This window comes from Liolophura sinensis, chromosome 6, assembly GCF_032854445.1.
Source record: "Liolophura sinensis isolate JHLJ2023 chromosome 6, CUHK_Ljap_v2, whole genome shotgun sequence".
Classification (NCBI taxonomy): Eukaryota; Metazoa; Mollusca; class Polyplacophora; order Chitonida; family Chitonidae; genus Liolophura; species Liolophura sinensis.
Genome location: NC_088300.1, coordinates 69,389,045 through 69,410,901, shown reverse-complemented (window position 1 = coordinate 69,410,901; position 21,857 = coordinate 69,389,045). Strand labels below are relative to the sequence as shown.

The 21,857-nt window shown below is 38.4% G+C and overlaps 2 protein-coding genes across 2 annotated transcripts; one reads left to right on the top strand and one right to left on the bottom strand.

The window, feature by feature from the left end:
- The first annotated feature begins 1,409 nt into the window (after positions 1-1,409).
- Positions 1,410-19,516, top strand: LOC135468230 (triokinase/FMN cyclase-like). The gene is made up of 17 exons (XM_064746363.1): positions 1,410-1,438; positions 3,362-3,624; positions 4,943-5,047; positions 5,712-5,896; positions 7,281-7,359; positions 7,977-8,066; positions 8,813-8,847; positions 10,364-10,448; positions 11,061-11,150; positions 12,141-12,257; positions 13,193-13,315; positions 13,684-13,818; positions 15,321-15,439; positions 15,932-16,035; positions 16,465-16,498; positions 16,781-16,873; positions 17,872-19,516. Exons 2-17 carry the CDS (start codon positions 3,414-3,416, stop codon positions 18,028-18,030), a joined length of 1,764 nt encoding a protein of 587 aa, XP_064602433.1. The 5' UTR covers positions 1,410-1,438; positions 3,362-3,413; the 3' UTR covers positions 18,031-19,516.
- A 1,135-nt stretch (positions 19,517-20,651) lies between these two features.
- On the bottom strand, positions 20,652-21,487 carry LOC135466658 (flavohemoprotein-like). Its single transcript, XM_064744276.1, has 2 exons — positions 21,373-21,487; positions 20,652-20,921 (listed from the first exon to the last, which is right to left on the bottom strand). Exons 1-2 carry the CDS (start codon positions 21,478-21,480, stop codon positions 20,772-20,774), a joined length of 258 nt encoding a protein of 85 aa, XP_064600346.1. The 5' UTR covers positions 21,481-21,487; the 3' UTR covers positions 20,652-20,771.
- Between the last annotated feature and the right edge of the window lie 370 nt (positions 21,488-21,857).

The window sequence follows — 21,857 nt, the reverse complement described above, 5'->3', positions numbered from 1 at the left end:
ATAAGCATTATTATATCTCTCTTTTGATTTACACTCAGATCACTATTATCAAATCAATAATGTACTGAATTCAAATAAAACTGCTTCAAGTCAGCCCAAAAGTGTTTGTAAAATTCATTTGTCAGTCCATCAGAACCAGGGGATTTGTTCGACTGGGAAGACTTTTCATCAAGAAATTCATCTTCTCTAAAGGGTGAATCAAGGGCATGGTTTCCAGTTTCCGAGACCGAAGGGGCCTTTTAGTTACCAACAGTCAAAATTATCATCAAAATTATGGTCTCTGTCATGTTTTGAAGAATATAAATTGGAATAAAACTAGCATAATTCTAACAGGATTTCATGGGGACTTGTTTTTCAACACTAACATCATCAGCGAGTTCCAATATCGCTTTTTTTGTTGGCACAGGATTTTTCTATATTAAAGAAGTATTTGGGGATCTTTCCCCTTTTTCTGCCCATCGTATACTAGATCTAAACATTGCACCTTGAGCTTTTATTTTTCATACATTTGCTCGAATTGCTTTTACATTTTAACAGATGGAGACCATCTGCCTGTGAATAACTGTAAGTGGTTTCACTAAATCTTGCTCATTGTTTTTTCCTGTTAACTGACATTTCCTTACAAAACTGAATTGCAACAGTTATTACTTTATATTTGATTCATTCCCATGAATGAGTAGAAACCCAGTCATACTGAGTACCGGTATCTTTTAATTCGGACAGCATATCTGTCACTTGGTGTGTAAAGACATTGTCGTTCAAGAGTGTATTATTAAATTTACAAAAATTTAGTGATCTTGATGTTTTAAGGCAGAAAGAACAGAATATCAGCTTATGATCACTTTTTATACTGGGCTTTGTTCCTGTAGATTTCACAAACTTTGAAATTCCCAATGATACAAGCCAAAAAATCAGTCCTTGACTGAGTGTTATTATCTGTCCGCCATGTAAATGACATGTGTGGGGGTTCTTTTCTCTCCAGTTATCATCTACACTTAAATCACTTATTAAGTCATGCAAAACTGAGCTGTGAATGTTAGATAAGCTTTTCCTACCAATGTATGGATGGATCACGGTATTTTAAATAAAAATTTAAAAAAGAATTAAAATGAGCAGGCAAAATCGTTTAATAAAGTGGCAGTTACTAGTATTAGACGGAAAAAGTTTTCTCATTTCATTTAAAGAGTTTGGGGCGTATTTATTTCTTTCTTTCTTTCTTTCTTTCTTTCTTTTCTTTTCTTTTCTTTTGTAGACCTGGATTACCCACTGGGCATTTATTTGCATTTCTGACCAGGCTTTTACAATGTTTGGAGAGTATATACGCCTTCACACTATGTACAAGTATAGTTGTCCCCCTTGATCCCATTGGCGATCAAATTATCTCCCATGCAAGATCTTTAACCGGATGTTAAGGATCGGCCAAAGGGCGGGTAGTAATGTTAGTTTCAGATTTCAGCTAGTTTACTTGTGTTTTCTCCCATGTTATAACAAATGTACATCATCATTATATATTCACAAGTCCACGGATTCTTCAGTAATATGAAAATGTTGACTGTCGTTTTCTGACAACCTCTTACTTTTCAGTATAAGTCTGATAATTAAGTTATGCGAACATCGACCCTAGGGTTAGGGATATGAGGATTTTGAAACCGAAACTAACTTAACTAAAAGACATTGTACAATTGTGTCACACATCATAGCACCGTATGTGACTTACAGTGAATGTCTCGTTTTCCTTCGGGTCTATGTCATAATGCATACTTTATGCAGTGTCGAGTTCACTTCTTTCCCATTGTGTACCGTACCACCCAGTACCAACTTGAGTATCATACACTACCCCTCCCTCCAGCCACACACCCCTTCCCACCCAACCACCTGTGGGTGTCCTTAGTTCACTCCATGCAATTGTATTTTACACAGACATTCATAAAGATGCATTTTTTAAAAATAATTGTTAAACTTATATTTCAAAGCACCAGGAAAACTATTTTTAAATTAAGACCAGATAAAAGCATTGTCCACCAGTTTCTACAGCAAAAGGGCCTTCAAAATATGTCTAAATAAACACCATGGTAATGTACAATACGGGAAAGATTATCAGATTAAAACAAGTAACCCACAGACATGAAAGAATAATTGCAGAAGAAATGGTAGTTTTACATACAAGGTCGATGATAAATACTTGCTGCATGGATACTGTATTTCACCGTTTGGTATGGAAAAATGTACCTTCAGAAGCACATAAAGACCTTATAATGATATTTTTGATGAAGACTTAAGTTTTTGTGAAAAAAAGATTAATCAAAATCACAGAATGCTCTTAAGTGGCCCAATGAAAATGTGTCTCTTGAAAAAGCTGAAAAGGTGAAATAAAGTAACCTACATGTATACATGGGCTTGACTCTTAACTCTGCACCCTCCTCCCAAAGATCTGATGGCTCATATACACCTACAGTATTATAGTTTGTATTCCACATATAATCTGAAAGGATTATATTTTATTAGTTATTTTTATTGAAATGCAGAAGTTTGATTGTATTTGGGTTAAAGTGAAAGAAAGCTAAAATGTGAAGTAAGGTTCATCATACAGACAGCTGAAAGATACTACGAGTAAAAATGCTTTCAATTATTTTTTCAGATTGTTTTAATAATGTTGAAAGGCATTCAAATGTTTGAATTAGTAAGGTGGGCTTTATGAGCCATGCTGACAGTATCTAGGAACTCTGACATCACATCACCTTTTTTCCTGATGTTTGCCAGAAGGAAGGAATTTTGGGGAATCTTTTATCAGAAATCTTTTATCCATGGGTAAAAAAAGAGTTATTCCAACGTTCAGTATTGTTATTAGAGTTGAAAAACTTCCTGTGAGTTAAGAGTTCCTAAATTCTGATAGTATGGTCCATAAAGCCCACCTTAGAATTCAAATGTGTGAGCGTCTTTAACCCTCTTGACAAAAATCTAAAAAAAATAAATGACAGTATATTTATGTATAGTTTTAAGCGTTCTATTTAGTGATGCGTACTTCGATTTTTAAAGGTCTTTGGCTTCAAAGTATCATTCCCTAACCAATTGCAGTCTTTAAGTCAAAGGTCAGTTTCATGAAGCTCATTTAGCTACTGTATGAAAGCCCTTAACTACTATGACAACCTGTGTCATAGAGACTTGAAGTGTACTTTGTAGCTGGGGGCTACTTAACACTTCATGAAACTGACCTAAGGGTGTTTGACTAATACTAGGTAATTTGGGGTTGTTTACTCCCAGCACCCCGGTTTTCACCACCCACCTGCATTATGTAAGTGAAAAAAATCTCTTGAGTCAAAGACAAATCAAATAAACAAAGGAAACAATCTTATGATTTCAGACGACCTGGTTACAGTTGTAAATTATAATCCCTTGTGAGCCAGTCAACAAAGATGAGCACAGGCCAGGTTGGGAAGAAGTTGATCAACTGTGTTGATCGCTGTGTGGATGAGAGTTTGGAAGGGTTTGTGCGTTGTCATGCTGGTGTCCAAGTGCTGGACTCTCACAGGGTGGTGGTCAGGTCAGACATTAGTGAGGTCATCAGTGAGGGAAAGGTGACCCTGGTCAGTGGTGGGGGCTCTGGACATGAACCTGCTCATGCTGGTAAGATGACCTGGCTCATGAACACAATTCCTCAACCTTTTTGCATTGATGAAACACAATGCAATTTATTCACATTTTTAATCTGATTTTGGAGACCAAACTACATTGGTTGGGCTGGCCAATTTCAGGGCTTCACAAAAAGTATCACAGAATGATGTCTTCAGGATATGCTTGAATAGACACCTTGCAAACATGCTAAAAGATTGAAGAATCATAGTAAATCAATTTAGTAATTGAAACATATAATGCTTGCCCACCCCCAAAAGAAGAAAAAAAATCCTGGCTGAAATGCTGTTTGTTACTGCATCTCAGATTCTTACACACACTATAATGGTGAAAACTAATGTTTTGTTTTCAAGGTTCAAGGATTTACGTACGTGGGAAGGTCTGTTCAGCAACCTGCGGATAGTGGTGGGTTTCCTCCCACCATAATGCTGGCCGCCATCGTATAAGTGAAATATTTTTGAGTACGGCATAAAACACCAATCAAACCAAATCAAATCAAGGATTGACGTATTGTATATATATAGACTTGTAGTGGCTGAAAGATTTATTCCTTGGGTCACTCTCAGACTTAATCTCTGACCCCACTATCTGAAGCCCAGTACTCAGTCAGTTGAGCTAAAAGAAAATTCCCATTGAGACTGGAAAGCTAGTCCTACCTGTATTGCTCTCCTTCTGCTTAAATCCTCTATCTATTAAGTCGCCTCCACATCCACAGGCCCATGCTACATGGAACCGGATTGGTGAGCATGGCCTGATAAGGGTTGAAGGATTTCGTACCTTTCAAGTGGGTCACGTCAGAGTTTGATCTTTGACCTCCACATCCGAAATCCAGTTCTCGACTATAACTAATGGAGTAGGGCATGGCTGAGAAGTTAAGGCGCTTGTGTTTTATCGCTTTCACATGAGGTGTGGGTACATTATACGGTCAAGAGCGTTTGCATCACCGTTTGCAAAGTCTAATGTTTGTTAAGACTTCTTGTCTTCCACTCATGTGAATATCTACACCAGCAACTTGCCAAACATCGGTGCTTTACTCCAGGTTGTTCCGCCCATAAAACTGACTTCCATCATATTTTTCCAAGGGAAAAATTTCAGCTGATGGTGATCAAATTCAGCTGATCAAATAAATAAATAAAATAAATCTACCAACTGAGCCAAAGTGAAATTCCCCAAAGCTATTATTAGTATAACCAATGCAAAGCAGATTCTGATACGTTTTTAAGGTTTCTGGACTCAAAACCGTTAAATTAGGTTATGGAGATTTTCTGCCATGTTTATTTTACTGGATGCTTGTTGCTTATTGTGCTGACAGGCTACGTGGGGAAGGGCATGTTAAGTGCCGTGGTGGCAGGGTCTGTGTTCACATCCCCTCCACCAGCTGATATACTGGCTGCAATAAGAACAGTTGGAAGTAGAGGTGAGAATTAAGGAAACCTTTTTGTATTCGGTGACTGGGTAAATTTCAAGAAATGCTCATAGAGATCTGTCATCTAGGTGCAGTATGCACTTTTACATTTGCACCATCAACATGTTAAATTTGCTAGAAAAAATACTGCAAGAAATACATATATAAGTGTTATGACTAAGCTGTTGCAAAAGTACAAGCATATTTTTGCTGTCTGTCAGTAGTTTCTGGAAAAAATGAAAAGTTGTTATCTAACAGTTTTTTATGATTATGAAGAGCTGTTATAAAGAGAGAAAATAAATTTTCTGTTTTGTGGCACCCTTCATAAGAGAGTAGAATTCCAGATTACATAGTTACTTCCCTTGAATGTGCATTCAATGTTATACATGTACGTCAAATAGTAAGACTTTATGTCATGTCGTCGCCAGACATTAGTTGACATGACATAAATCAACACAACTGCCTGTTTACTCCACTTGGTGACATTTATACCCTAGGACGTCAGCATGTTTGTACAAACTAACAACATGCACAGCAGTACATTGAAAACTTTTCACCCAATGAGTTTTAGCCCATTTTCCTCCCCACCATAATTCTGTCAGTTGACATTTACGCAAAATATCAAGCAAAATTTTGGGTACTGAACTGTGATAATGCTATTTATGTTTGATTTCAGCTGGTACGCTTTTGATAGTGAAGAATTACACAGGAGATAGATTGAACTTTGGTCTGGCTGCTGAACGGGCTCAGAATGAGGGGTATAAAGTGGGCATGGTGATCGTTGATGAGGATTGTGCCTTAGCTTCCGCGGACAAGACTGCGGGCCGACGTGGACTCTGTGGTACTGTCATTGCCCACAAGGTTTGTCTGATAGCAAGTGCTGTAAAAGAAAACTGCAAACTAAATGTATATCTCCACTGATCAAGTAATCCGTATGAAGTCTAAAAAGCATAACTTTTTGTCTTTGTGACTTTGCATAACTGAGTCTGAGATATTGAAGTTCAAAGTGAGGAAAATCCCATAGATTGAATAAATGGAAAGTGCCTACGTGTTTTCTAAAACTCAGGAACACAGCTATTTCTGCTTACCTCACCATGATTTGCCTTTTAACCATATGATCTAGAGGCAGGAATGACACAACATCTTGATTTGGGTTCCATTTACATAACACATTCTATGGCCTCACAAGAATTCCAGATTATAAATGATTTATTGAGTTACCAAGGACATGAGATTAAAATGGTTGTGACCGTTGAGATCTGTTTTCACCCCTCTTCCTAAAAAACTTGGGTTACTGTCAATCTTCAACTTTTTACGTGTTTGCAGATGTTTATTCAAACGTATTCTGAGGGCAATATTCTGAAGTGTAGAAATTGTACCAGCCCAAGCAATATACTTTTAAATCAAAAAGTACAAAGGTGCTTAAATTACACTTAAGGTTGCGTTTTCATATGCAAAAATATTGTGAATTTAGAGTATATTATTTATTGTCTTTTTTTTTAAGTCATAGTAATTGTCTGTATGGATGAGATGTCGTGTTGAGGATTAGGGGCCTGACTCTGATGTCCTTTGTTCAAAACCTGGAGTTGTCACAGCTAAATTTTGTTCCACACTAACATTTTGTTTTTTTTTTTTATCAAACTTTATTAAAAAACACAAATTTTTCAGTCATATGGCAATGAGGTGTCATTAGGTGTGTGTGCATGTACTGTCTTCTTGTGGCAGGTCGAGTCCATGCCACCAAAATTCTGCTGCCTCTGAAGTATCAAGTCGAAATCACTAGACATGAGACTCCACCTGACTCACATTATACAGACACTGGGTCAACCAGTCCTGCTTCCTTGCTCTAACCACTTAGTGCTGAGCATCAAGGGAGGCAGCTGCCAGTACCAATTTTAAAGTCTTTGGTATGACCCCGGGTCTGTCCGTTTAAGCCATGAGGCCACCAAAGCGGCCTGTCAAAGTGATGAGATCACTTGAAAAATGCTAAACTTTAGGTGACATACAGTGTATTACACTACATGTATCTCTAGCAATCCCAAATCTCTTCTGTGGCTGTATTCATGAGATTGGTGGCTGATGAGTAATAATGAATGATCCTGTGTCCAATCAAATTCTTCAACAATAACATATACACAGACTGCAATACAAGAACCATGGTCATTGGTGGCAAAGTTTTCCGTCTGACTTTAGTGTAATGAGTGTAAACCAATTTTTGCTTGTTCTGATAGTGTTGTTGTTGTAGTTAGCAGGAGCTATGGCTGAGCAGGGAAAGCCTCTTGAAGAGATTGTGACAAGCCTGAAAGAGTCTATTAGGCAGATGGGTAAGTTTTTGTTTGACATACATGTACAGGTATAGGTATGTAAACTTTGACATAATTTTGCAGATACAATTTTCATTTTCCCTTGACGTGTATTATTTCTATTTCAGAGTGAGTGAGTGAGTGAGTGCTTGGGGTTTAATGTCACACTTAACAATTTTTCAGTCATATAATGACGAAGGAATCCTTACAGTGCATGTAATGTGCCTCCTTGTTGCAGGACGAATTTCCACTGCTCTTTTATGTAGAACTGCTTCACTGAGACGCCTTACCCAGTTTTCAAAGCACAGTAAAACTGAATTTAGTTTGACAACCTTGAGGTTGTTATGAATAAACCTCCATGGCCTAAAGATTAACGATCGGTGATAGTCCAGCTCGGGCAGGCTTCCTCCTTGACCGTACATGGGAAGGTCTGGCATCAACCTGCAAATGATCATAGGTCCCCCCCACCAGTTCTGCCTAATTTCCCCCCACCATAATGCTGGTCACCTTTTTTACAAGTGAAATATTCTTAAGCAGGGTGTGAAGCACCAAGCAAATGAATCAGCAAATAAATAAATGTTATGGAGCCTGATGATCAATAATGATGATGTGAATGTGTTTTGCCTCTTTCTGTTTAGGGACAATCGGGCTAAGCTTGACCCCATGTAGTGTACCAGGCTCTGGCCCTTCCTTCAGCCTGGCAGCAGATGAGATGGAGCTCGGGCTGGGTGAGCACAGCACGATACATGTAGTTCACTCCCTCAGTTTAAGGGATACATGAAATACTTGTTTGTTTTTTTTTATTTCCTAATATGCAGTTTAGGATGCGGCCTATAAGCGCAAAACACAGAAGTAGTGAAAAGCTTTCTTTTTTAGGTGTAAATATGGCTTTAAACTACAGTTTTCCTAAGGGTCAGTCAGGATATTAAGTAGAGTGTTGTGAGGATGTCAGTGGTGATAGCTATTAAGAGAACTTTTGTTTAAGGGTGAAGTGGGGTTTGCGGGGGGGGGGGGGGGGGCGAATTGGGGGTGCTAAGCTGGTCCAGCATTCCCAGTATGTTCATAGTACATCATTTCCAAATATTCCTGACCATTGACAGACAGTGTACATGAAATAGAGGGGTTAGGAATATAATAGGAAAATATAAAAAAATATGCCTCAAAAATAAATAAAGTATATTTCTCATTTGTTTTCTTTTGTCATATCTCTCTTCATATTACCTAAAACCATACTCTTCGTTTGTATACTCTTTTCCTCTATCCTTTAATGTTAGTTTTACATATTCAGAAGAACACAGGCTCAGAAAAGGATGTTGTAAGAATCAGTTTTCTTTTTTCATTGAATCAATTTAATAAATAAAACTTTATTTATGTATTCACAATTGTTTTCGTCAACACTTAACTAACATTTAAACTATGATCCTTTATAGCTAATTTTTTAATTTAATATTTTTGTGTGCATTTTCTTCTTTAGGCATCCATGGCGAGGCTGGAGTGAAGAGGATGAAAGTAGGTATACTACAGCTACCCGAGTTATATACATGTACGTAATTATGCCTGTCAGATCTACATCTGTCCTACTCATGTTTATTCAGTAATTACAAGCAACCTCAAATCTTTTATGAAATTTAGACAAACCTGATTCTTGGAGTGGTAAAGCATTAGGTCATGTCACCATCTATTACTGAAGAATTTGATTTTCACTATGAACGTATTAGAAACAGGTCATCAACAAACACAGGTACTGTAGATGTGAGCCAGTTGTGTACATATACTTACTTGTACTTACTTATACACCCATCATGGTCGGATTGTCTTAGGTCACACTGTTCCATGCCCAGCTCTCACACAGCTCTCTCACAGTCTCCCATTACATCTTTCGCTCAAAGAGGTCTGACCCAGTAAAACTCCCGAACCATCTTTGCAGAAGGTGCAACAAGCTGCCCTAAACCTCAGCATCTCAACTCCCTATTGCACATCACAAAAGGTCACCCAGGTTACTGCATCATCAGCTTTTGATCAAATGTTCTGCAGAGTTTTCCCTCTCAGAAATTGTTTATTACTTTTTCCTGTACGGTCTGAGTTGATATGATACTGCAGGTCAGTATGTGCTGCCGTTTCTTGGAAGCATTAAACATTTTCTTTTTTTGTTTCAAATTTGATGAGGGTTGTAATGTGAGAACTTGAGGATCACATCCGAGGTGTGTGTAGAAAGGTGTAGGATTGATGTGTGATACAAATATATACATTAGTATTCAACCATAAATGATAATTTCATTCACAAGAGATTTTGTACATGAAGTTGTTGGTTTGTATTTCTTATTTTGCAGTTTAGGATGTGTCCTAACGTGTAACAGTACAAAAAAGAAGTTTCTCAGGGGCACACTGTCAGTCCAGAAATTAAGTAGCATGAAGTTTTGAAATCAGTGATTGTAGGTGTCAAACAGTTGTATGGTGATGAGAGCCCTAATGGGGATGGGGAATGGGGCACTAAGTTGAATCAATCATTGATGGAAAATATGCATAAATGAGAGGGGCAATTAAGACATGCCTAAAAATGAAACTTCGTTGTTGGCATAACTTTGTTCAGTTTCCTTAAATGATAGTTTTTGTTTTAGAGCTCCTTTTCATGCATCTTTTAACTTTTAAGAGATACTGAACCGATTCTGATTGGCTGATGTGAGAAATAACAAAGGCCAGGCTTTGTATCAGAAACTCTTTAAATGGTCCTCTAAGGATTCCTTCATCATCATATGACTGAAAAATTGTTAAATACGACGTTAAACCCCAAGCACTCACTCCCTCTTTAAATGGTCAGATCTGGCAAATATCTGACATCCACGGTTTTTCTTGTCCCCAGTGCTGTGTAGTTGTAATTCAGAGTGGCAGCCTTCTATTTAAAAGACTTTTGATATTTATTAGTGGTCTGAGTTAAGTGTACAAAGATCTCTTACGTTTAACAGTTTGTGTTGTAATACTAGCTACATGTTGGATGTATCGATAATTTGTGCTGTTGTTGTATCAGCTAACATCTGCCAAGGAAGCTGTACAGATTATGATCAATCACATGACCAATCCAGCCAATCAGACTTCCTTAAAACTCAAATCTGGTAAGTACTTTGAAACTCTTGATTATAGTTATGAGTTTTCGGTTGCTTGTAGTCTTTAAACATTCTTGAATGATGCGCTAGAATCTTTTCACGAAACGTAGAAAGTCAATGTCACAGTGTATTTAAGTTTGTTTTAAGATTGACATTTTGGCGGTGAAAAATGGGCTGAATTGATGGATTTACAAGACAACTGTGGTAATGTTGTACTTCTTAGTACACTTACATAATTTGTGTTTAATAGATAATGGTCAAGCCCCAGTTGTGCTAGATGATGAGTCATGCCGTCAGAATGTATTCAAAGTGTTGTAATATGCAGGGATGAGAGTTTACGGCTGATATTAAGGGAAATCATGAATTTTAAATTATATATTCTTCGACCAAAATAACCAAAACTAATAATGGTGGTCAGCTAATACATGAAGAAGAATTTTCAGCTGATTTTGATGGAAAAGACACTCTTTCCTGAATATGGTTATTAACTTTCTCTGTAATGTATCTGTATGATGTTGATCTAGGTTTGAAACAGTTGTAGAATAATGTTGAAACAATTCGGATATGATCTGTACCATGATCTGTTAATTACTTTAATCGTTATTAATTTGCTTGTTGCAGGGGATGAAGTGGCCTGCATGGTGAATAACCTGGGAGGAACCTCTGTCCTGGAAATGAATATTCTAGCCATGGAGTCTTATTCCTACTTAGGTAACACTTTGTAACGAAGCGTCTGTCATGGTTTGTATCTATATGTACAGGTATTTTGATCATGTGCTGTATAAAGGAATTAGCTGACTTAAATCCCTTGCCTTGGATTCGTAAAATTTTGAAATTTTTTTTTTTGCTTTAGCAAAAGTGTTTTGCTTCAGCAACATAATACACTAATGCAGTGTTTGGCTGTTTTTTTTTTTTTGGAAGAAATACTCCGTGTTGGACTTGCGCAAAAAACTACAAACTTAAGGAATTTGCTGAACTTAGAAAGTTTCATGAAACCAGACCTTGATCCAGTATGTATGTGTACATGTATGTGGATAGCAGGGGCCTCCAAGGCTCAGTCGGTTAGCGTGCTAGCACAGCGTAATGACCCAGGAGTCTCTTACCAATGCGGTCGTTGTGAGTTCAAGTCCAGCTCATGCTGGCTTCCTTTCCAGTCGTACGTGCTAAGGTTTGCCGGCAGCCTGCGGATGGTCGTGGGTTTCCTCCAGGCTCTGCCCGGTTTCCACCCACCATAATGCTGGCCGCCGTCGTATAAGTGAAGTATTCTTGAGTACGGCGTAAAACACCAATGAAATAAATATATAAATGAATAAATGCACATAGCAAGTGAACTTTTCCGCCCTCAGCATGATCCAATAATGGTGATCACTTTAGGGCAAATCAATAGTGTTTGTACATACAGTATTGAAAATTGTCAGAAGATGAGATTAGTATATTCCTAGGTAGCAGGTAAGTCCATAAATTCATCTGCATTTTTCTGGAAATAAAAATCCTCAGTAATGGACAGTATTAATTATTTTATGCACTCCTATGTTAAAATGCACTGATGCTACAATGATGTTGTAACTGGAAACTTCAAAATTGTAATTTCAGTTATCTTCAGTAACGTCATTAAATCTGAAAAAAACTTGTGTACTCTGAGAGGTTGGATTTCTTCACCCTATGTTTGAATCATCTTCTTTCTATTATTCATATAATCAGATACAAAGGGCGTGTCCGTGACCCAACTATATAACGGGACGTTTATGAGCTCTCTGGAAATGGCTGGGTTCTCCATCACAATTCTGGTCCTCAACGACTTCCTGAAGCAGTGCTTGGGTAAAACATATTTCCACATAAAGTTTGTAGATTTGACCATTTGGCATCAGACAAAAACTCTCTACACATCTTTTATTTATTTATTTGATTGGTGTTTTACGCCATACTCAGGAATATTTCACTTAAACGACGGCGGTCAGCATTATGGTGGGAGGAAACCGGGCAGAGCCCAGGGGAAACCCACAGCCATCCGCAGGTTGCTGCCAGACCCACATTTTTTTTTTAATCTTTGCATGATATTAATATGTATAAAAGTTCCGAACACAGTATGTACATTTCCGTACTGTATTGATAACAGTCACTTCCGGGTCTAATGGTTACTTTAATACCTTCAACATAGGAGAGCTATGAGACCAGCGCAAAATCACGCAAGTTGTGGGAAGTTGGCGGGAGTGAGCAGTTGTATTTTGCTGTGGCAAATGCAGTATCAAAACTGTGAACAGAGAAAGTGATCTTGGTGTTGTGAACTCAGTGATAAGTTATAAACAGTGACATGTATTGTATATGTACAATGTATGTATGGTTGAGATAATGATTTGTGTGCTAGTGCGGGGCATTAACCCAGGAGCCTCTCGCCATTGTGGTTCCTGAGCGGTAGCTCATGCTGGCTTCCTCTCCAGCCGTATCTGGGAAGGTCTTTCAGCAACGTGCGGAAGGTCCTGGTTTTCACATGGGCTTTGTCCTGTCTATAATATTTCAGTTTATATTTATTTATTAGCCATGCTCAATACTTATTTAATTTCTAGCATGGATTTTTAGGTTACTGGAGTAAACCAAAAACCTCCACCAGGTACCTGACAAACTTCATGGTTTAAAGCTGCATCTGAAATTGATCATTGGTCAAACACCTGATGGGTACAGCTGGCTAGAGTTTTAACTCTTTTAGCCAGCAAGGCCTCTTGTGGAACTATAGACTCTCTGTGTTGTCATTTCAGATAGCCCCACAAGAGCCCCAGGCTGGGTGTTACCTCACAACCCCATAGGAGCCACTCACAAGCAGAGCCCAGTTGTACAGAACAAGGGCGACCAATCCACTGTGGAAGTCCAGTTATCTAAAGGTTTGAACACAAATGTACTTTAATGCGTTTTGTCTTCAAAGGTAATTAGTTCTAAGTCATTTCTGAGATGACTACATTCGCTCACTTTCCTGCTGGGTATTCTTGAGTACGGCATGAAACTTCAATCAAATAAATAAATTGAACAACAGGGCTGAGAATGCCTACTTTGAGCTTGTCTTTTTTGTAGGGCTGACATTAGGTGTGCTGTATAAGGATATCGTGACTTTGTCCTCCTGTCTGTATGGTTTGGTTTTAATTTTTGGTGGATACATTGATATTGGGCCATTTCAGCAGTTGCCATGGTAGTGAAATTGCCAATTTCCCAATATCTACTACATAAAATAAAGCATGTTCTTTGTTTCCTTCAGATCAACAGTCCGATCTGTATCAGGCTGTGAAGGGTGCGTGTGTGATACTTATTGCCAGCGAGTTGGAACTAAATGCTCTTGACAAACAGAGTGGGGATGGAGATTGCGGATCAACCCTCAGGAGAGGGGCACAAGGTAGGGTACACAGCGAGGGAATGCATAGTGTGGTGTGACTTTAGGAGATACACTGTGAGGGAACAGAATATGGTGTGACATTAGGAAATACACTGTGAGAGAACAGAATGTGGTGTGACTTTAGGAGATACACTGTGAAGGAACAGAACGTGGTGTGACATTAGGAAATACACTGTGAGAGAACAGAATGTGGTGTGACATTAGGAGATACACTGTGAAGGAACAGAATATGGTGTGACTTTAGGAGATACACTGTGAGAAAAACAGAATGTGGTGTGATTTTAGGAGATAAACTCTGAGGGAACAGAATGTGGTGTGACTTTACGAGAGACACTGTGAGGGAACAGAATATGGTGTGACATTAGGAGATACACTGTGAGAGAACAGAATGTGGTGTGACTTTAGGAGATACACTCTGAGGGAACAGAATGTGGTGTGACTTTAGGAGAGACACTGTGGGGGAACAGAATGTGGTGTGACATTAGGAGATATACTGTGAGGGACCAGAATGTGGTGTGACTTTAGGAGATACACTGTGAGAAAAACAGAATGTGGTGTGATTTTAGGAGATAAACTCTGAGGGAACAGAATGTGGTGTGACTTTACGAGAGACACTGTGAGGGAACAGAATATGGTGTGACATTAGGAGATACACTGTGAGAGAACAGAATGTGGTGTGACTTTAGGAGATACACTCTGAGGGAACAGAATGTGGTGTGACTTTAGGAGAGACACTGTGGCGGAACAGAATGTGGTGTGACATTAGGAGATATACTGTGAGGGACCAGAATGTGGTGTGACTTTAGGAGATACACTGTGAGAAAAACAGAATGTGGTGTGATTTTAGGAGATAAACTCTGAGGGAACAGAATGTGGTGTGACTTTAGGAGATACACTGTGAAGGAACAGAATGTGGTGTGACTTTAGGAGAGACATTGTGAGGGAACAGAGTGTGGTGTGACTTTAGGAGATACATTGTGAGGGAATAGAGAGTTACATTACTTAGGAGAAGGGCACGTAGTGAGATACACACTGAGGGGGGAGAGAATGTGCTGTGACTTCAGGAGATAAGCCTGCAGAAAGTATACGTAAGTACACAGTGAGTGACAAAAGGTATTTAAAGCTAGTGAGGTAGCCCAATGTAAGATACATGCATGCTGGGATTGAGATAGATGCCTGTCTTAATAGGTGTATGGAAATAGAGTGTATGATGTGACTTAACATATGAGCACAGTGTTAAATAGAGAGTGAGATGAGATACACTGTACTATACACATATGTATCTGGTACATGAGGTAAGATTCATGTAAACAGGATACCAAATACCACCTGATAAGATTCTAAGGCTCCTACAATGTTTGCAAGGTTAATTATCCTCATAATGAAGAGGTCCAAACTTTCTGCTGTTTTAATGTTTCAGGTCTGGATAGTGTAGTTTAATTTAAATATCCCTGCTGAATTGTCATGAATTTTTTTTTTTTTAAACTGCATTTTGTTTGAAGCAATATTGGAGGTGTTGGGTACTAGTGGAGATCCCCCGCCCTTGATGAGTAACGCAGCAAACTTGTTTGTTGTTCTGGCTGAGACGGTGGAGAAAACCATGGGTGGATCATCAGGGGCTGTAAGTTACTAAAAAATTTGCTGGCTTGAGGTCAGGTTCCTGTTTATAACAAAAGCTTTAATTTATTGATTTATTTGATTGGTTTTCATGCTGTACTCATGAATATTTCACTTGCACATTGACTGCCAGCATTATGGTGGGAGGAAACCAGGCAGAGCCTAGGGAAAACACACAACTATACACAGGTTGCTGGAAAACCTTTCCACAACCGGAGAGTAAGCTATCATGAGCTGGATCTGAACTCACACCAACCGCATTGGCCAAAAGCTATAAATATGGTCTCTTTAATTATGAAACTAAAAAAAAAAAATAAGTATTGTAAATGCAGTCATAGGCTTTTTATCTTGTCTTCTACGTTTATGTGTCATCCAGAGGACTGCCAACACTGTGTAAGATGTATATGGGGAGGGGTGAAAAAGGCAAAATGAATTCAATCATACTTTTGTCATGTTGTGAGACTGTGACTGAAACATTACCTGTTCTTGACCTCAGCTTTACAGCCTGTTCTTGACCGCAGCTTCTCGGTCACTAACCTCAGGGGTCAGCACACAGTCCTTCAGCTCAGCTATCGCCGAAGGTATTAAGGCTATACAGACGTAAGTATATTTGGCCTTACCATAACAGTATTGTAATGGCTGACTGAGTCAGGTCAGGCCCAGCATTTAACCCCTGGCTTTATAATTCTTTGGTACATGTACATCCTGGCATGACATGCAGCACAAGGGTTGTTTGGCCTGGTGTCTTAAAGTTGTGACTCAGTTGAGGTGTCATACATGTATGCCTGGTGTCCTTGACATGGTGTTTGAGTGAGGTAGCATTGTACATGTTATACTGGTACATGTAATTGTGATTTATTTGAGACCACCCTGTCGATGAAGAGGAGATTTAATATAATATTTCAAGTTATAATTTTTTTAAAGTCACTATTTTTAAAAGAGTCCCTCTGCATATCCTTGGTTTTGGTGTACTTTGTTATTTTCTGGTAATAGTTGCTCATCCATCATCATATTTTTTTTAATTAACAGGTACGGTGGTGCTCGCAAAGGAGACAGAACTCTGGTAAATAAACTTCTTTGACTCCTGGCAGGTGTAGAAAATTTGATAACAGATATGATTGTGAAAGTAGGCTTTATAAGTTCATCATTTTGTTACATGCACATTGTGTCTTTGGCACCAAAGAACTCTTCTGACTCTTTAAAAAAAAAGCCTCTCTAAATGTTTCATTTTGCCAGTACAAGGAAGACTTGCATGTCAGATTAACCCTGTATTATATATAGTGGACAACACCTATAGACTTTAGTATTCAATTAAATGTTTGTTATTGTTTCCTGCTAAATTCAGCTAGACGCCTTAATCCCGGCTGCTGACAAACTAGCTGCTCTTGCCGGAGGAGAATCGCAGAGTAGCGCTGAAATACTATCCCAGATGGCAGAGGTGGGTACTGGTTTATTGTGGTGTGAAAAGTTACAGTGCATATGTGATAGTAAACATCACTGATGTAGCTTAGGTGGCTACATCAAGACCTATTTGACTTCTGCTGAAATCTTGCGAATTAGCAGTAACATAACCCAGGAAAGGCTGTCTCTTTATACTGGACTTGATAATTATAGGTATTATAAATATAGTCCAGGAAAGCATGTGGCGTTATACTGGATTTGCATGAACAGCAGTTGTACCCCTTAATATTTCTTTTTGGTACTGATGTACCCATCAATTCCATGATTAAATATCCATGGGGTACTTTGTAGACTCATAATGATACAGAAGGAAAGAGGGTCATTTGTCTTCCACTATAAGCTCTTAAACCACCGAGTATAAAGTGAAGTGAGAGACGTTCGTATGGTTTGTTGCCTTTACCTACAAAATCCTCATGGCTCTCACCATGAGAGATTTCTGTGGAACCGAGAGCTTATTAGGCCAGATCTTGCCACAGACATATTCAGGATGATTGTAATATGACTTTCTTCATTTGTCACTTGCAGAGAACACATTTGAAGGTTTATTTAGGAATTAGTCATTTGTGTTCTTCTGAAGAACAGAATGCATATTGGAAGTTGTCTTGCAGGCTGTTTGTGCAGGTCAATGTTGGTGGGTTTTCTTATTCCAACTCTTTGCCAGCATAATAGTACTGAAATAATTGTGAAGGTATTGTGGAGCAATCATACAATTCTCAAAATGCACCTACAGAGGCCTTACTGACTCCATTGGTTCAAACACCTGCTCTCTTTGAGTCTTAGGCCCTTGACCAATGATGTTGTGAGTTCAAATCCAACTTTCACTGTTTCAGCTGAGATTTTTAAGTCAAGATATTTGTCAGGTTCCTGGCAAAGGTCGGTGGATCAATCCACTCACTCTGGTTTCCTCCACCTGTAAAACTTACAGCCATCACATGTAAGTGAAAAATAAATACTGCACACTTGGTGTGATTTCAGGCAGCAGAGGCCGGTGCTAAGACCACTGTGGGCATGAGAGCTCAGGCAGGTCGAGCTAGTTACGTCAGTGGTGATCACTTAACCCAGGCTGACCCCGGGGCCAGTGGCGTGGCGATCATCTTGAGGGCAGCCAGTGATACCCTGAAGAACAGGAAATAACAGGGCACAGTGCCACAAAACATACTTAGGCTGATTACGTTTGGGCTTCAACATGTTTTTTGCAATCAGGACCAAGAATATATACATAAACATATATTTCTATTGCATGTGAAGTGAAGTGGAGCTAGGCAAATGCTCTGAAATACCTCTCTGATTTTTCCCAAGTTAACAAGTCATTCTGTTTTCAAATATTATTTTTGGAAGTTTACACACACCATAGTTCTCAAATATAATACAAAGACCTTGATTTGTCACTTGACACTTTGTGACAAGTTTTATAAAGAGTGTTACAAAGCCATGAGGACAGTAGAAACAACATACTTTTGTTTTCATGTACACAAAAGGTGATATGCATTGCCTAAGTTAAAATTCAGAACTTCAGTATTAGGCATGATTAATGAACGAAGAATTTTAAACCATTAATAGATTTGCTTTGGCCTAACACATGTTCCCAATTTTGACTCTTTCAGTCTCTAAAAATTTGCATTTAAATAACATTTTAAATTTTGACTTCTCTCACAACATGTAGTCCTGGAATGAGGCCTATGCATTATTTGTTTGCATACTTTGCCTCACAACATCACAATTATAACTGAGCCTGTAGTTAACATGATTTAAAAAAATAATTTTGTTTAGCAGGAAGTGTGACTTCATCTGTTTCTGACTCCAAGTGTTTTTGTCCTTACATATACTTTAAGTTTTAGCCAAACTATAAATGCTTATTCGAATACGCACACTATGCCTTGTAAGACCAGTGAAAATCACTTACATTACCACATTACATTACAGTTAAATTTGGACAAGTAAATTGGGTTTCATGACAATTTGTTCAATGGTACAATTCTCCCAGACAGAGAAAAATGATATGTGCAATGTATTTTTAATTTCTTTTTTTGATTATTCACTAACAAAATGTGAACAAATTTATGATATTTTTATATGCACTTTATACATGCATTAATACAAGATGTTATTTTATAAGGTGTAAATTGTATGAAATTTTAAACTGACATGAACAAAAATATTACGCATTTGTATGTTAAGCAACTTTGTTTTTGTCATGAAGATGAACAGATTTTATTACATCACTGAGATATATTGAAAATTTGCCATATTCTCCCTGTAATCTAAATTTATGCATATTTAAATGCTAACTTTGTAAATTTCTTTTTCACTTGCCGATGGAACAAGTGCCATGTATGCTACTTAGTGATACTATTTGACCTATTTAAGGAGTGCGATATGCATGTATCACACACAAAACTTTTATATCATGAATTCCTGGTTTATCATCCAATAAAATTATTGATACACATATCATTATGAGAAAAGAAATTTACAAGTCAGCGTTATAAATGTGATGACAGTCTATTTATCAAAATTGTAGAATTCGTAAACTAATTTCGCCTCCAGTTTAAGTTTCTTCATTAATTTATATGATTCCTGTTTTACACACTAACCAAGACTACTTCACTCAGAACAGTAGTTGGGGAAACTATTGATACGTGTATGAGAAAACAGATTTAAACGTCAATGACTTCAGTCTTAACATTAAAATTGTCAAGTTCAGATAGACAATCAGACTCCTTTAATCAAAGGCTCTTCATTCATTTACATGCTTCCGGTTTTGCCATCTAAGAATATTTCACTCCCACCCCTCCAAGCTACTGCTATCTAGGAAACCTTCAAACGTAAATCTTTAAACAGGGGTTGAAGGATTCAAACCTCATACATTGATAGTGCAGCCGATTGCTGGTTTATCCAAGCATCACCCGTAGCCATCGCCTTACTCATATACGGCATGGATATCAGAAATTGCCAAAAAGTCGATCAACGCATGTCCATTCAAATTTTTGAGATCGGTCAATCTTTTTAGAAGTCAAGTAACACCCTTTCATAAAATACCAGCCTCTATATGCAGGGGATATTGAATTGTTCTTGAGCACAGGGTAAATATGTCAGTTTCATAAATACATCACTGACATTTTGTCCTACTTATTTTCCGTACCCTCCATCAATATCTATCACCCATATAAATTTGACCTCCGTCGTATAAGTGAAATATTCTCAAGCACAAGGAGAATTACCACTTACATTAACACATCATGGATGGAAATATTTATTTATATTTATTTGATTGGTGTTTTACGCCGAACTCAAGAATATTTCACTTATACGACGTCGGCCAGCATTATGGTGGGAGGAAACCGGGCAGAGCCCGGGGGAAACCCACGACCATCCGCAGGTTGCTGGAAGACCTTCCCACTTATGGCCGTGGATGGAAATAGAATGGCTACTTATGTTCTTCACCCTACTGGCATCAGTCATTACATCAGTCAAGTAAACTGACATCATGCTTATACCAAAGCATTTTAAAGTTTGTCACAAATCAACTAATCAGTCAGTGAACCTGTCCATCTAAAGTTTTAAATCGCAGTTATTACAAAAACGGGTACTTCCCAGAGAACATAATGCAACATAAAAGCCAAGTTTGAAAAATTAACAATAACAACTTTATTCGACAACGGATGGAAAAATAAACAAAAAAAAACATTTGTGACTGAGGAGCAATCATGTCACAGAATTTCAATTCTCTAATTTACATATGTACAAAAGGGGCAGCGGGTTTTAGCGTAGGCCTACAGTTCATTAGTTTTCAAGCCTTGTCCATGTCCGTTTCCGGTCTTGTAGCCTTTGTATGGGAGAGCATTTCCTGTAGTTGTGGTGCTGCTGGCAACGGTTTACTTGGCCTGGTCGGCAGTGTATTCCTTCTGGCCGGCGGTGATCTGGTCTGTCACCCAGGAGTACAGCTCATTCCAGGCATTTTCCGTGGTTTTGTTGAAGGTAGACACGGTTGATTCCATTTTGTCGTTCATGGCACGTCCCAGGTACTGAAAAAAGGCAATTACCAGATTACATAATAACCCAGCGACATTTTTCTCAAACTTTGTTTTGATTTACGTATATGGTCGATTCCTTTCATATTTACTTGAGGCCTCCATAACCTAGTGACTAGCGGCCAAGCGCAGCGCAATAACCCACGAACCTCTCAACAATTGTTGTGAGTCCGAGTCCATTTCATGCTGGTTTCCTCTCCTGCCGAACGCGGGAAGGTTTTCCAGCAGCCTCCAGATGGTCGTGGGTTTTCCCACGGTCTCTGCCTGACTTCTTCCCACCATATTGTGGGCAGCCATAGTATTCTTGAAGTATTCTTGAGTACCGCGTGAAAATCCAACCCAATAAATAAATAATTTTATATTTACTTTTCCATAACATCGTGACCAATTTTCAAAGTAAACAGACTCATTGTAGGGATGGAAGTTTAGAGATGAATTTACTTACGGGAAAGTATTCCTGTGGAATGTTGTAGCCCTGGGTGCCATGGCGACCACCAAGCTGCTTCAGGATTGGCACAACATCTTCCAGGTTGTCAAGGTGGTCCACGACCATACCCAAGTATTTGATAACTCTAGTCACGTGGAAGATCACGCGAGAGTTGTTCTGAAACTGACCTGCAGCGGTTCCTCTAGCGAAGTCGAACTTGTCCTTGGTGCGAGGGTACAGCTCGAACAATCTGTAATGATCATCAGGTAGGGAGTTGGTAAAACTGTCTTACAAATGCAGACAGCATGACTAGTGAAGAATCGGGTTTTATGAGAAATTAGAAGAATTTGGATATGTATCATCGCTTAAACAGCATTTTAGAAACTTGGTCTATTTAATTTACTAGCCGTCAATAATCTTACTTAAAACCTAAAGCTTGAAACATAATGAAAAACAATAAAGGCTGTTAAAAGCTTTACAGATGTTTTGTCACTGTTTTGAAC

Excerpts from the sequence above, each read along its gene's own strand:
- LOC135468230 (XM_064746363.1), top strand. The coding sequence starts at position 3,414 with ATGAGCACAGGCCAGGTTGGGAAGAAGTTGATCAACTGTGTTGATCGC. Across the intron at positions 8,067-8,812 it reads TGAGATGGAGCTCGGGCTGG|GCATCCATGGCGAGGCTGGA; the intron begins GTGAGCACAGCA and ends TTTCTTCTTTAG. Across the intron at positions 11,151-12,140 it reads GGAGTCTTATTCCTACTTAG|ATACAAAGGGCGTGTCCGTG; the intron begins GTAACACTTTGT and ends TCATATAATCAG.
- LOC135466658 (XM_064744276.1), bottom strand. The coding sequence starts at position 21,480 with ATGGTCGTGGACCACCTTGACAACCTGGAAGATGTTGTGCCAATCCTG. Across the intron at positions 20,922-21,372 it reads TTCCACAGGAATACTTTCCC|TACCTGGGACGTGCCATGAA; the intron begins GTAAGTAAATTC and ends GCCTTTTTTCAG.